This window comes from Schistocerca americana, chromosome 1 (assembly GCF_021461395.2).
Source record: "Schistocerca americana isolate TAMUIC-IGC-003095 chromosome 1, iqSchAmer2.1, whole genome shotgun sequence".
NCBI classification, from domain to species: Eukaryota; Metazoa; Arthropoda; class Insecta; order Orthoptera; family Acrididae; genus Schistocerca; species Schistocerca americana.
The window spans coordinates 332,454,101-332,470,180 of record NC_060119.1 but is presented as its reverse complement, the minus strand read 5'-3'; the positions used below and the strand labels follow the sequence as shown (position 1 = coordinate 332,470,180).

The 16,080-nt window shown below is 43.5% G+C and overlaps 1 protein-coding gene across 1 annotated transcript in view; it reads right to left on the bottom strand.

Annotated features, from left to right (window-relative positions):
- LOC124547423 (piggyBac transposable element-derived protein 4-like) overlaps positions 1-14,177 on the bottom strand; it is a 96,361-nt gene extending 82,184 nt beyond the window's left edge. Inside the window, exons 1-3 of the mRNA XM_047125108.1 lie at positions 14,122-14,177; positions 12,843-13,068; positions 11,666-12,636 (exon numbers count right to left, since the gene is read on the bottom strand). Of these exons, the coding sequence (XP_046981064.1) occupies positions 11,666-12,636; positions 12,843-13,068; positions 14,122-14,177 (1,253 nt within the window). The remainder of the gene's footprint in view (positions 1-11,665; positions 12,637-12,842; positions 13,069-14,121) is intronic.
- Between the last annotated feature and the right edge of the window lie 1,903 nt (positions 14,178-16,080).

Sequence of the window (16,080 nt, the reverse complement as noted above, 5' to 3'; positions counted from 1 at the left end):
TAACTCTGCACACCCTGGATTAATATATTCTGAACGTGGAATGGTAGTTGAAGGTAGACGTATGGGACATTCCATTTCGGGATTAGGTAATTAGGTAATTCAGTAATCCGAGATCGACAGTGTCAAGAGTGTGCGTGACTACCAAATTTCAAGCAGTATCTCTCGCCGTGAACAACGGAGGGGCCGACGGCCTCCACTTAACGACAGAGAGCAGTGGCGTTTGCGTAGAGTTGTTAGTGCTAACAGACAAGCAGCATTGTGTGAAATAACCGCAGAAACGTATTCGTTAGGACAGTTCGGGGAATCTGGAGTTAATGGGCTATAACGGCAGACGACCGACGCGTTTGCCTTTGCCAACACCCTGTATTACCTTTCCCGGGCTCGTGTCCATATCGGTTGGACCACAGACGACTGAAAAACCGTGGCCTGGTTAGATGAGTCCCAGTTTCAGCTGGTAAGAGCTGATGATAGGGTTCGAGTGTGATGCAGACCTCGCGAAGCTATGGACCCAAGTTGTCAATAAGGCACTGTGCAAGCTGCTGGTGGCTCCATAATAATGTAGGCTGGAACGGACAGCGTTCTCTGGTGCAACTGAATCGATCATTGACTGGAAATGATTATATTCGGTAACTTGGAGACCATTGGCAGTCATTCTTGCACCTCATATTCTCAAAAAAAGATGGAATGTCAGAACATTCTGGACAATTAGAGCGAATAATTTGGCCAACCAGACCGCCTGACATGAATCCCATCGAACATGTATGGGACATATTCGAGAGATCAGTTCGTACACAACATCCTGCAACGGCAACACTTTCGCTGGGCGGCTATAGAGGCATCATGGTTCTATAGTTCTGCAGGGGACTTCCAGTTACTTGCTGACTCCATCCCAGGTCCAGTTGCTGCACTACTCAGGACAAAAGGAGGCCCGACACGACGTTAGGAGGTATCCCATGACTTGTGGCACCTCGGTGTATTTTTTAAATTTTTTAATGAAGGTTAAAAACAGCCAACAGGTCACATACAGGGTGTTTCAAAAATGACCGGTATATTTGAAACGGCAATAAAAACTAAACGAGCAGCGATAGAAATACACCGTTTGTTGCAATATGCTTGGGACAACAGTACATTTTCAGGCGGACAAACTTTCGAAATTACAGTAGTTACAATTTTCAACAACAGATCGCGTTGCAAGTGATGTGAAAGATATAGAAGACAACGCAGTCTGTGGGTGCGCCATTCTGTACGTCGTCTTTCTGCTGTAAGCGTGTGCTGTTCACAACGTGCAAGTGTGCTGTAGACAACATGGTTTATTCCTTAGAACAGAGGATTTTTCTGGTGTTGGAATTCCACCGCCTAGAACATAGTGTTGTTGCAACAAGACGAAGTTTTCAACGGAGGTTTAATGTAACCAAAGGACCGAAAAGCGATACAATAAAGGATCTGTTTGAAAAATTTCAACGGACTGGGAACGTGACGGATGAACGTGCTGGAAATGTAGGGCGACTGCGTACGGCAACCACAGAGGGCAACGCGCATCTAGTGCAGCAGGTGATCCAACAGCGGCCTCGGGTTTCCGTTCGCCGTGTTGCAGCTCCGCCGGTCCAAATGATGCCAACGTCCACGTATCGTCTCATGCGCCAGAGTTTACACCTCTATCCATACAAAATTCAAACGCGGCAACCCCTCAGCGCCGCTACCATTGCTGCACGAGATACATTCGCTAACGATATAGTGCACAGGATTGATGACTGCGATATGCATGTGGGCAGCATTTGGTTTACTGACGAAGCTTATTTTTACCTGGACGGCTTCGTCAATAAACAGAACTGGCGCATATGGGGAACCGAAAAGCCCTATGTTGCAGTCCCATCGTCCCTGCATCCTCAAAAAGTACTGGTCTGGGCCGCCATTTCTTCCAAAGGAATCATTGGCCCATTTTTCAGATCCGAAACGATTACTGCATCACGCTATCTGGACATTCTTCGTGAATTTGTGGCGGTACAAACTGCCTTAGACGACACTGCGAACACCTCGTGGTTTATGCAAGATGGTGCCCGGCCACATCGCACGGCCGACGTCTTTAATTTCCTGAATGAATATTTCGATGATCGTGTGATTGCTTTGGGCTATCCGAAACATACAGGAGGCGGCGTGGATTGGCCTCCCTATTCGCCAGACATGAACCCCTGTGACTTCTTTCTGTGGGGACACTTGAAAGACCAGGTGTACCGCCAGAATCCAGAAACAATTGAACAGCTGAAGCAGTACATCTCATCTGCATGTGAAGCCATTCCGCCAGACACGTTGTCAAAGGTTTTGGGTAATTTCATTAAGAGACTACGCCGTATTATTGCTACACATGGTGGATATGTGGAAAATATCGTACTATAGAGTTTCCCAGACCGCAGCACCATCTGTTGTTGAAAATTGTAACTACTGTAATTTCGAAAGTTTGTCCGCCTGAAAATGTACTGTTGTCCCAAGCATATTGCAACAAACGGTGTATTTCTATCGCTGCTCGTTTAGTTTTTATTGCCGTTTCAAATATACCGGTCATTTTTGAAACACCCTGTAGGTTCCACTGCATTCACCTGGTCTCGATGCAGACTAAGGGTATCTTCATCAGAATAAGTTATAGTTATGTAACTTATTCTGATGAAGATAACCTTAGGCGGTTTCGAAATCAGAGCAATGCAATAAAATTTGCGTAATTAGTTGGCAGTTTTATACTTCATTAAAATTTTAATACGGTTGCTGAACGTAAATCATGTTCACGATTGGCTGACATTTATGTTTTTGTCATATAGAACTTATATTTTTGTATAAAAGCAAGGTTTGGAAAATGATCGTGACTACACGGCAACTAGACTGAAGAGCCAAATAAACTGGTACACATGCATAAGATCATGTAGGGCCCCCGCGAGCACGCAAAAGTGCTACAACACGACGTGGCATAGGCTCGACTAATGTCTGGTTTAGTTCTCGAGAGAACTGACACCATGAATCCTGCAGGGTTGTCCATAAATCCGTAAGAGCACGAGGGGGTGGAGAGCTCTTCTGAACAGCACGTTGCAAGGAATCCCAGATATGTTCAATAATGTGTATGTCTGGGGAGTCTGGTGGCCATCCGAAGTGTTTAAGCTCAGAAGAGTGTTCCTGGAGCCATTCTGTAGCTATTATGGACCTGTGGGATATCGCTTTGTCCTGCTGGAATTGCCCAGGTCCATCGGAATGCACAATGGACATGAATGGATGCAGGTGAGCAGACAGGGTGCTTAAGTACGTGTCAACCGTCAGAGTCGTGTCTAGACGTATCAGGGGTCCCATATCACTTCAACTGCTCACTCTCCACACCATTATAGAGCCCCCACGAGCTTGAACAGTCCCGTGCTGACATGCAGGGTTCGTGGGTCATGAGGTTGTCTCCATACCCGTACACGTCCATCCACTCGTCCGACCAGACAACATGTTTCCAGTCATCAACTGTCCAGTGTAGGTGTTGACGGGTACAGGCGAGGCGTAAAGCTTTGTGTCGTGCAGTCATCGAGGGTACACTTGTGGGTCTTCGGCTACGAAAGTCCATATCGATAATGTTTCGTTGAATGGTTCGCACGCTGACACCTGCGATGACCCAGCACTGAAATCTGCAGCAATTTGCGGAAGGATTGCACTTCTGTCACGTTGAACGATTCTCTTCAGTCGTCGTTGGTCCCGTTCTTGCAGATCCTTTTCCGGCGGCAGCGATGTCGGAGATTTATTTTTTATCGGATTCCTGATATTCACGGTACACTCGTGAAATGGTCGTACGGGAAAAATCCCCTGTTCATAGCTGTGTCCCATCGCTCGTGCGCAGACTAAAACTCCACGCTCAAACTCGCTTAACTTTTGATAACCTGTCATTGTAGCAACAATAACCGATCTAACGGCTGCGCCAGACACTTGTCTTACACAGGCTTTGCCTACCGCAGCGTCGTATTCTGCCTGTTTACATATCTCTGTATTTGAATACGCATGCCTGGACCAGTTTATTTGGCGCTTCAGTGTAATACTTCTGCATCCGAAGCGCACAGTATACATCAGTGTAACGAGTTTTTTTTTTTTTTTTTTTCACAGTTAAGCGTCACCATTTGGGGGTGGGGGGCAAAATCCCCTGCCGGCCATACAGTTTTACATTTTTGCCGTTTGCGCTTTAGGTGAATACCCAGATGGCCCCTTTGAAATGTACACGGTCGTTTTCTTCCCGCATCCTTCCAACATCCGAGCCTGTGGATCAGCTTTAGTGATCTCACCGCCGACGATACACTAAACCGTAATCTTCCCTTTTTTTTCCTTCCTGTGTCACAATTTCTTAATCGGTAAGACACTGGCACTGACTGTCCAGATGACGATCTCGGTTTAGGACACTGGCGCTAGTAATGTACACAGCTATATATCCATGTCAAATAACGTCTGTGGAGGCAACTCCTCTCTTCCTAGGCATAAATCAACCTCAAGTTTTCCGTCGCCATTAGCATATCCGTCATCGTCCTACTGCACCTTCGTTTATCAGTTGCTCTGATTAATTATTGTAATGTTTGGGAAAACCTCTGTGGGAAGATCGTATGAACAATAAGGTTAGGTCAACATCCTAGTGGATCTACTTGGCCTGCCCATGGTTGTACTACATTGAAAACAAGCGTTTTAGAGAGTAGTGAAAATATGCTGCAACTCTATGACTAAACTACAGATTTAAAACATGATTCATTACAAAAATAAATTGAACATATAAACATGTTACTTAATTACAGACATTGGCACCATCCATTTATGTCTGTCTATGGGATATAGGTTTCTTCCAGACTTTTTAGCCTTTTACATTCAGGCTTGTCGTGCTTGTTTCTTTACGTCTTCAATACATCTCCCATTAGATCGCCATCTAGCTCTTTTTTAATAACGAGGAATGCGACATAGGGTCGTCTTAGTCCATTTCCCGTCATTTCGCCTCGCTATATATTCACCCATCTTCATTTCAGCTTGAAAACAGTGATTACCACGTCCTGAATTCATGTGTGTTCTATTATCAATTAGTTTGTTTTTGTGCCCTTTTTATCCTCAAGATGCTTATTTCCATTGCCCGTTGAGATATCTTCTATTTTTAAATAGTTTACGCATTTAATGAAGATTATTCTCTTTCGTAAATTAGTATTGGTAGGCTGCATTACTTCCGTTTAAGATACATTCGGAATTTACTCCTGAATATAGCGTTTAGGTTTCAAAGTTTTTCTGTCCGCCTGTTTATTTCCTCGATCGTTCATCTACTTGCTGTTTTCAGGTGTCGTAAGAATACAAATTCTTCAGCTGTTCTTGTTCTGGTCAGGCTACATCCATACTCCGCAAGCCACCTGACGATGTGTGGCGGAGGGTACTTTGAGTACCTCTATCGGTTCTCCCTTCTATTCCAGTCTCGTATTGTTCGTGGAAAGAAAGATTGTCGGTATGCCTCTGTGTGGGCTCTAATCTCTCTGATTTTATCCTCATGGTCTCTTCGCGAGATATACGTAGGAGGGAGCAATATACTACTTGACTCCTCGGTGAAGGTATGTTCTCGAAACTTCAACAAAAGCCCGTACCGAGCTACTGAGCGTCTTTCTTGCCGAGTCTTCCACTGGAGTTTATCTATCATCTCCGTAACGCTTTCGCGATTACTAAATGATCATGTAACGAAGCGCTCTGCTCTCCGTTGTATCTTCTCTATCTCTTCTATCAACCCTATCTGGTACGGATCCCACGCCGGTGAGCAGTATTCAAGCAGTGGGCGAACAAGTGTACTGTAACCTACTTCCTTTGCTTAAGGATTGTATTTCCTTAGAATTCTTCCAAGGAATCTCAGTCTGGCATTTGCTTTACCGACGATTAATTTTCTATGGTCATTCCATTTTAAATCACTCCTAATGCCTGCTCCCAGATAATTTATGGAATTAACTACTTCCAGTTGCTGACCTGCTATATTGTAGCTAAATGATAAAGGATCTTTCTTTCTATGTATTCGCAGCACATTACACTTCTCTACATTGAGATTCAGTTGCCATTCCCTGCACCATGCGTCAATTCGTTGCAGATCCTCCTGCATTTCAGTACAATTTTCCATCGTTACAACCTCTCGATATACTACAGCATCATCCACAAAAAGCCTCAGTGAACTTCCGATGTTATTCACAAGGTCATTTATGTATATTGTGAATAGCAACGGTCTTACGACACTCCCCTGCGCCACACCTGAAATCACTCTTACTTCGGAAGACTTCTCTCCATTGGGAATGACGTGCTGCGTTCTGTTATCTAGAAACTCTTCAATCCAATCACACAATTGGTCTGATAGTCCATATGCTCTTACTCTGTTCGTTAAACGACTGTGGGGAACTGTATCAAACGCCTTGCGGAAGTCAAGAAACACTGCATCTACCTGGGAACCCGTGTCTGTGGCCCTCTGAGTCTCGTAGACGAATAGCGCGAGCTGGGTTACACACGATCGTCTTTTTCGAAACCCATGCTGACTCCTAAAGAGTATATTTCTAGTCTCCAGTTTTGGAGCAAACGCTTTCATTTAGCCGGTAACTAAACTAAGTAGCTTCTAATGTGGTCTCGCGAAGCTGAGTGAGCCCCTTCCAGACTTTCTAGTCGCATAAAAATCCGATACGGTCACCAGAAATCGAACGATGGCCAATGGACTACATTACTAGACCGCAAAGGCAACGGGACAGGAAGATAGTAATGGTATATTAGACGGTAATACGTTGCACAAACACCTCTGCATACACTTGACACAGGAAGAAAGTCGCGTCTTGAAAGGCATACTGACAATCGTTTTTCCCTCGCTCTCTTTGCGAGTGGGACAGGGAAGGAAATCACAAGTAGTCGTACAAGGTAGTCTCCACCATGCATCACACGGTGGCTTGCGGAGTATGTATGTAGATGTAAGTGAAGAAGTGAGCCAAAAATTTCGGCTTCGAACGACATGATTTATCGTGGAATTCCATGTCACACATACATCTCTGCTGAACTGCTTCCCTCTTTCTCGCAGCTTGAGAATTGTCAGCGTGTATAATTCAATGGATGGGCAGCAAATGGCTTTGAGTACTGTAGCAGAATTTATAATCGTACATCCTGAGTCAAAGAAATAACTTCGCTTATTTGAGATGCAAGTGTCATAGTTCTCCGTCAGCAGGTCGCTGAACCAGAGGTCTGAGATTCAAAAGAGCGGGTATAGGGAACACCGCAGTGCGACGGTGCAGTGGCCGGGCACCGAACCGGCGACCTGCAGCAGTGGCAGCGGCGGGCGGGGCGTCGCGACGCCGATGGCTGTAAGGATGCAGCGGCAGCGCCAGTGGCCGCTATGTGGGTCACCGGCTCAGCAGCTCAGGGGCGATAGAAATAGCGGCCGCCGTTGCAGAGGTCTGCCGCCGAGCGCGTCACCGCCTGATCAACAGCTGCCCGCTTTTAATCTGCGTGCTCGCTGCATTCGCACGTGCAGGCGAGTCTCCATACTGGCAATGCTCCATTACGTTTTAAAATACACCGAAACAGAACAGCTCTTTAAGAATTTTCCACGATCAGGATCGCTTGCACACTTGGTGTCTTTTTTTTTAATTTTTTATTTTTTATTTTATTTTTTTTTTCCCGTACGTCAATCGCTAAAAACGGAACCCTAATAGGATCATTTTGTTAGCCGTCTGTCAAGACCCCTTTTTCTCAGGAACGGTTGGAGGTTGAAATTTATATCAAATATTACGGTATATGGCCCCTTGTCGGCGTAAAAGATATGAGGTTCTACGTCAACGCAGTCAAAAGATGCAGCCATTTATGTCACATATTTTGACAGTCACAAACTCACTCATCCGAATCTATTGATGAACTATCTATGTATATAAATAGGTTTGTACTGAACTCTCAGAGCCCGAGTCCTGCCGGCCGAGGTGGCCGAGCGGTTCTAGGCGCTCAGTCCGGAACCGCGCGGCTGCTACGGTCGTAGCATGACTCGGGCATGGATGTATGTGATGTCCTTAGGTTAGTTAGGTTTAAGTAGTTCACTATATATAGGTTGCATCAGAATTCACGTTACACTCTTCTAGAGATCGTAGAGGGTGCTTAATAGATCAAGTTTTTTAGAGGAACGAATGTCCGGAAACGCCGTCCAATGATGCTACAGTGTCGAAGTTATAGTCGCCGGCGCCTGTGTATGCATGTATATACAGGGTAATTCCGTAATGATGTTATAAACTTTGAAGGACGATAGAGAATGATAAATGCATCAATTTGAGGTAAGGCACCTGTACCGAAAACGAACGAGTCGAAAGTTATAAGCGAAAGCAGTTCTGACACCTCTGACCGTAGATTACATGAACCACTAATGTTGTTTCTAAGATTGTAGGGCAGGCAACTTTCAGAGGTGATGGTATGGACTAACAAGAGCAAAAAAGTCTAGCACACATGGACTAAGAGTACATGCTCAAGATTGAGATGTGCTTCACACTAGTGAAGATGAACAAGCGCTCATAGCTCCTCACGTATGCAATTTTAATCTCGGTTGCATACCTTACATTCTTAGCGGCAACAGTGTTGGGACATGTATTCCGTTGTCAGAGATTCGGAATGATTTTTGCTTGTAACTTTCCACTCAATAGTTTCCGCACCAGCGACTCTTACCTCAAATTGATACATTTATCCGTCTCCATCATACTTCAAAGTATGTAACATCGTAACAGAATCACCTTGTATGGACGTACATTTACAGGCACCAGCGCCTTTTACTTTGACGCTCTGTAGCGTCGTTGGATGACGTTTCCGAACATGAATTCCTGTGTAAAACTTGATCTACTAAGTCCCCTCTACAACCTCTAGATGTGTGTAACATGAATTGTGAAACACTTGTGTATAATTAATTTTGTACAGGAACCCTCAAAGCGCGAGTGCTACTCGCCCTTGTCCGGGAATTAATCCACCTGCCTGAAACGCTGAAATACTATCTGTACTTAGCCGCAGGTTATGCAAGTGGTATCATTACCGATATCGATTTATTACATATCATCACATGGCCTGTTAAGTAACGTGAATTGTAAAACACTAGGAAACTCAGCTATAAATGCTGGAACTAAACTAAATATAGTAAAATAGTAGGACACCAAATTAAAACCAAACAAAGTTTTTTAAATGACCATTGTCACCTGAATGCGTCCCACAGTAACCGTTACCTGTAGAGGCGCTAAAATAGCATGCCTGCAATATGTGACTAGTAATCAATGCAACTATGCAACTGAATGACGTCTCAGAGAGGAAACAAAATTTAGCTGTCATTCCAAGATAATTTAATAGCGCAAAACCGTAACGACCCTGGCGTTCTATAAGTAAGTGTTTCTTTTTTCCAATTGTGAGCTCCTTCGGTATTCTAAAGAAACTGTGCGCTTTGAATGTCGCTTTGAACAAATGTTCAAAGTTGGTTACTCTTAAATTGGTAATATGAGATTAAGAAAATTTACGGTGTAACACTTTTAGTGAGAGAAAGCCTTGTCAAATAGAAAACTAGTAAAAAAATAGCTGAACTACTGGTGTGGATAAGCTAGACACATACTAGAAAACAAAATAGATGACAGCCGCCAGCAGACACGATCTGCGAGTGACAAACTAGTAGCTGCCGCTCGCAAGTGTACACTCAAAATGCAGTGCGAATCAAATGATACGTCAAGCTAGTAGTAGACAAGCGCCAGTCGGCACACCAATAAAGGCAAATAGTAAAAGACAAGAAGAAGTCGAAACCCGCAATGACATCTCTTGTGTGACTAGAAGCTAAAAAAAAAAAGTTATGAGACGGTCACTGTGTTTCCCTGAGGTATTAAGGCTAGTCTGCGTGTTTTGGAATCCCAATCTAGTAGTAGTGAACATCTTGAGCACATCACTTCGTGTAAGTGTTTATTGTTTGCACTAAGAAGCGATATGAAATGAAAGTATCACGTAAAATCAGTATTAACGAAGGCGAATGGAAGACAGATTTGTTTAAAGGGTTCTGGGGAAGTGCTATGTACCTATACAAGAGGCGTATACAAGAACTAGCGGGTTGGTTGGTTGATTTTGGGGGAGGGGGGAGGATGGAGGCAGATGATCAAAGAGAGAGGTCATCGGTCCCATCGGATTAGGCAAGGATGGGGAAGGAAGTCGGTAGTGCCCTTTCAAATGAACCATCCCGACATTTACCTAAAGCGATTTAGGGAAATCACGGAAAACATAAAGCAGGATGACCGGACGCGTGTCTGAACCGCAGCCCTCCCGAATACGAGTCCAGTGTACTAACAACTCCGTTACCTCGCTCGTTGAACTAGCGGGACTTATTTTATTGTTCCAGTGTTTGGAGGCCTTATCACATAGGCATGACAACGGCAAGGGGTGGGTTTGGCGGCGTGCTGGTATGATAGTAACAGGTCGATAGAGTAACAGAAATGCTCCGAGGACTTAAGTGTAAATTCTCGGATGAAAGACGACTTAGTTCTCGTGAAACCCTACCGGGTAAATATAGAGATTACGTATTCGACGAAGACTGTGTGACCATTACGTTTCCACCATTGTCCACATTACATGAGGATCGTGAAAAGACGATGAGAGAGATTAGGGTACGTAAAAAAGCGTATTATCACTTGTCCCTTGATCAGTACGCGAATGAAACAGTACAAGATATTGATAATATTGTTACTGTGCAGCCGCCTCCATGCATACTACACTGGCTTGCGAAGTATATATATACTAACCATTCGAAAGAATGCCCACAATAAACTAAAAGTTTAACCAACCGAATACGGATACCAAATTCCTTGACAATCATCCACACGCACAATATTCTCCTACGTCCCAGCCTCAGGTATAAAAATGAAGCAATGATCTCCGCTGCTCCGAAGATTTGTTAATCCTCCCAAATCCTCGAACGACATGCATTCTATCATACTTTCCATATAACCCTTTAGTGACCAAATTATTTCCGGAAGTTGTAGACTTTTTATGAACACTTTATTGGGCTAAGAAACCGTTCATAAAATCATAGTTTAAATCTTTAAAGTGAGAGTTTAGACTACGAGTATAAAAAAATTAGTGGGAACTATTGTTCCGACCGAACTCTGGAGTAACTTCACTTGCTAATTTAAAAAAATGTAATTCCTTTATTTTTTAGTGCAAAAACATGTTAAAAATTACATTTATATTTGTATTAGTTCATATTGTCCTTTGAGTTCACCAAGGTGATGTACTATGGAACTTAGAGAAGAATGGTGCTACACACAAAGGTACACGACAGTTGCTACACATTATCTTTGTTCTCTTTTCTTTGTTCTTGGTGCTACATTGGCGGCATCTTCTGTTTGTTGTACCTTTTGTAGGGAAATGAGTTCAAACTTTCTCCAGACGAACTTCATCTGGTACTCCAGACACACCTCTTTTTGGTGTTTGAAAATGAACGGGCCTTCCTCTTCTCTTACAACTTGAAAAGCCAGAGATAAGCTGCCTTGCCAAGTGCAATCTAAATGTTAGCTGGTCTGCTTCTGTCTTCTGTAGCTTCCACGTAACGTAGGAATTGACAACTGCCAAATCTACAAGCAAGAAAAACAGTCTGTGCCACCACTTCCATGAACGACGGCCTACAGCATACCGTTCACGCAGCTGATCAAATCTATCCACTCCTCCCATTATTTTATTATACTCTGCCACAGCCAACGGGCAGAATAATTCACTTCTGCTTCCATCTTTGTTTCTTCTCAAAACAGTTGTAACGTGCTTGGGATTGTGGTAATTTGATAATATACAAACAGGTTTACTATCCTGCCACTTCACTGCTGCAACACATGACCTGACAGAAAATTCGAATTCTTGCCTGCTAAGCTTGGAATTTGTTTTCAGCATATCAGGCAAATCTTTCCTGTTTGGATGAACAGTTCCGATGCCATAAAGTCCATGAGACTGTAACTCTTCTATTATTCGTACTGTTGTAAAATAATTGTCAAAAGCTACGAGCCTTTTGCTGCCATCCATTGCCTTTGTTAGAGTAAGCACAACTTCTTCACCCAAAGTAAATTCGGATGTATCATTTGTATCTCTTTTTCCAGTGTAGATGTCGAAATTTATGATGAACCCAGTACTAGCATCAGCTAAGCACCACACTTTATATCCACGCTTCACTGGTTTCATTGGCACATATTGTTTGAGTGTTGACCGTCCTTTGAAGGCCACCATACATTCGTCAACTGCTAAAACAGAAGATGGTTTGTAGACTTTACAAAGCTTATTTGATATTGCTCTGGTGACAGGTCGAATTTTTTGTAACTTGTCATAACTTGGCTTCCCTTTTTTGACACACGTGCTGTTGTCATTGCAATGCAGGTTCTCAACAATTCTTTTGTATCGAAGCTTTGTCATGACCGACGAGATAGCAGTTACTCCAAGAATAGGATCAGTGCTCCAATAATTTCCGAGTTGTGGAAACTGATGAACACCCATCAAAATAAGCATTCCCAAAAAAGCTTTTAGCTCAGGAACAGTAATGTCCTGCCAGTTGGAAGATACTTTGGTTGTTTTCTTCCCTGACTTCACAACACACCTTTCCTGCCTTGCATATAAGTTCATCTGATTGCAAACATGAAGCAAAAGCTCTTCTGTAAATATACACTCGAAATATTTTATTTCTTTATCAGACTTTGAGAAATTCGCAATATTTTCTGTGCTTTCTTCTAATTTCAGTGGACGATTTTCAAAATAGGAAATATTCTCATCCATATTTTTTCACTAGAAGAAAATGTTGCAGCAGGTGTTTCTGGGGTTGAATCGGATACATTTGCTTGGCAAGGAGACATGTTCCCAATTTCACTAGTGTCTATTGTCAGATTGAAACAGTTGTCTTCATTTGAAACAATAACGTTATCACTATTTCTGAGAATCTGAGAAGTATTTGGTGATTCAGAATCATCATCAAAGTCAGCATTGATATCTGAATCTTCTACATCTTCTGGTAAAGCATACAAAATTCTGAAAACCTCTTCTGGTGTCAGTCCAGGCATTCTAAACAATAAGAAAGAAACAATAACTATGATGCCGATTGCGCAGCCATATGCATTGCACATCACGTAAGTTCAGTGGGAAAAATAGTTCCCACTAACTTACCTTGTAATATTTATGTAATTTTCAGTCAAATCCAGCAAATATACATGAACACTATCTCCCTCATAAATATAAAAGTAGATAAATACAACACAAGTCATTTCACACGCAAAAGGAAAGCACGCTATCCAAAAAATGCTGTAGCGGTCGAAACAGCGACTCGTTTTCACGCGGGAACCACGCTTCTGCATTGATTGACTAACAAGCTAGAAATACAACAGCTTTCGCCTAACCGTTGACAATCTACACGTAGTTAGCACAGTCTAACAGAGATGGTAGCACAAGTTAGAAGTGGGAACACGGATTACCACTGAACTTACAGCGAAAACAAATAAGTGGGAACTATTGTTCCCACAGGTCACTAAAGGGATAAGGCTACTTTCTTCCAACCACGTCCTGCTCAAGACCGTAAGGCTCAGGCACCTTCTAAAACGCCTAGAATTTCTTCGCTTGTCTTATCGCGTTAACCTGAGTCCCAACAGGTCGTTGTATCCGCCATCTTTAAAAAACCTGCCCTGACGACATCTCTATTTCGGCACATAGCACAAATTTAGCCACGCTCCTCTCCCATAAAATACCATTCTATCTACTGTAACTACACCTGTTCCATCCGAAATGAAAGTTCCTAAAACCCTCGTGTTCTCTACCTGATATAATATTCATCTCTTAATTACTGCATTTCGCCGGCCGCGGTTCTGGCGCTACAGTCCGGAACCGCGGGACTGCTACGGTCGCAGGTTCGAATCCTGCCTCGGGCATGGGCGTGTGTGATGTCCTTAGGTTAGTTAGGTTTAAGTAGTTCTAAATTCTAGGGGACTTATGACCTAAGATGTTGAGTCCCATAGTGCTCAGAGCCATTTTACTGCATTTCAACTATCAGTTATTTTCTCAGCATACATTCTACACTCTTTTTTGCTTATATAATCCTCTCCCATTCTTTCCTCATGCAGATACCTTGCCTGATCACCATAGTCACCATTGAGTATAAGAACGCACTTGCCCACCGTCATGTCAAGAATTCATTGCTGCTTCGTCTTACTAAATTTATTGCTAAATCACATTTATTTCTGCCAACTAAAGGATGAAGAGCAGCAGCCCGGTCGCTATGAACCCGTCCCTTGTAGGATGTATCAGTTTCAAGAGAGTACCGAAGGAACTCACAAGTGGGGAAAAAAACACTTACAGAAAGAATGCCAGGGTCGTAATGATTTTGTGTTATTAAATTATGTTGGGATGGCAACTAAATTTTGTTTCCTCTCTGAGACGTAACTCAGTAGCATTGATTAGTAGTCACATATTGCATACACGCATTTTCGCCATCAGACGAAGAGATATGAATCAAGCATGAAACGACGTTCACTTTAGCCAAAAATGGTTTGCCTTAGAGCGCAACGAATACATCACTTAGGGCATTGAATGTATTACAGGTGCAAGTGCTGGAACTCTTGGAGAAGCCAGTAAAGGAGGGCACCTCGCTAATCCAGGCGTAAGAGGCTTTGGCACATGGCCAGCCAGGACCAGAGAGCAGGCAGTTTCGCTTGGTCGCGGAATACTGGAGGCAGCGTGTACCGAGGAAAATGCTCTATTCCCACGGAAAGCTAACTAGTTAGTCAGTTGCCTGTTCCATGGGTCATGTGTAAGATATATCGTACTGAAGGAGGGGGGGGGGGTTCATTTGAATAATTATTTAATTTTTTTGTATTTAAATATGGTAGCATGCTGATCATTTACGGGTAGTTCATATAAGAGAAAAAATATATACAAGGTGTTCCACAACTGTTTTGACTTCCTGGGGTTGTGGAGGATGATTACGAGGGGACTGCACCTACTCATCACCGATTTCGTCCAATTATGGTCTAAATTTATGGTCTGTTTATGGTCAGTAGTGGGGTCTTCAGACGGCCAAGCATTTAGAAAAAATAGCATTTTTGAGGCGGGTCGGTGGAGACATGAGCCATTTGTGTTAGTGTAGTTTCCAGGCAGCGGATGGCGCAGCGGAAAGCGCACAGAATGGTAATCAGAAGGTCGTGGGGTTGATTCCCCAACCTGTAACTTTTTTTTTTATTTTTATGTTACACTGCAAATGAGCCGAAATACACTGAGGTGACAAAAGTCATGGGATAGCGACATGCACAATACAGACGACGGTAGTATCGTGTACACAGGGTATAAAAGGGCAGTGCATTGGTGGAGCTGACATTTGTTCTTAGGTGACTCATGTGGAAACATTTCCGACGTGATTATGGCCACAAGACGGGAATTAACAGACTTTGAAAGCGGAATGCTAGATGGAGCTAGACGCATGGAACATTCCATTTCGGAAATCGTTAGGGAATTCAATATTCCGAGATCCACAGTGTCAAGAGTGTGCAGAGAATACCAGATTTCAGGCATCACCTCGGACAACGCAGTGGCGAACGGCCTTCACTTAACGACCGAGAGCAGTGGCGTTTGCGTGGAGTTATTAGTGCTAACAGACAAGCAACACTGCATGAAATAGCTCCAAAAATCACTGTGGGTCTTATGACGAACGCATCGCTTAGGACAGTACGGCGAAATTTGGGGTTAATGACCTATGGCAGCAGACAGTCGACGCGAGTGCCTCTGCTAACAGCACGACATCACCTGCAGCATTTCTACTGGGCTCGTGACCAATCAGTTGTACCCAAGACGACTGGAAGACTGTGGCCTGGTCAGATGAGTCCCGATTTAAGTTGGTCAGAGTTGATGGTAGGGATTCGAGTGCGGCTCAGAACCCACGAATCCATGGACCCAGGTTGTCAGCAAGGCACTGTGCAAGCTGGTGGAGGCTCCATAATAGTGTGGGCTGTTTTTACATGGAATGGACTGAGTCCTCTAATCCCAGTGAACCCATCATTGACAAGCCAGGCGCCAGGAATGTCTACAGGTTGT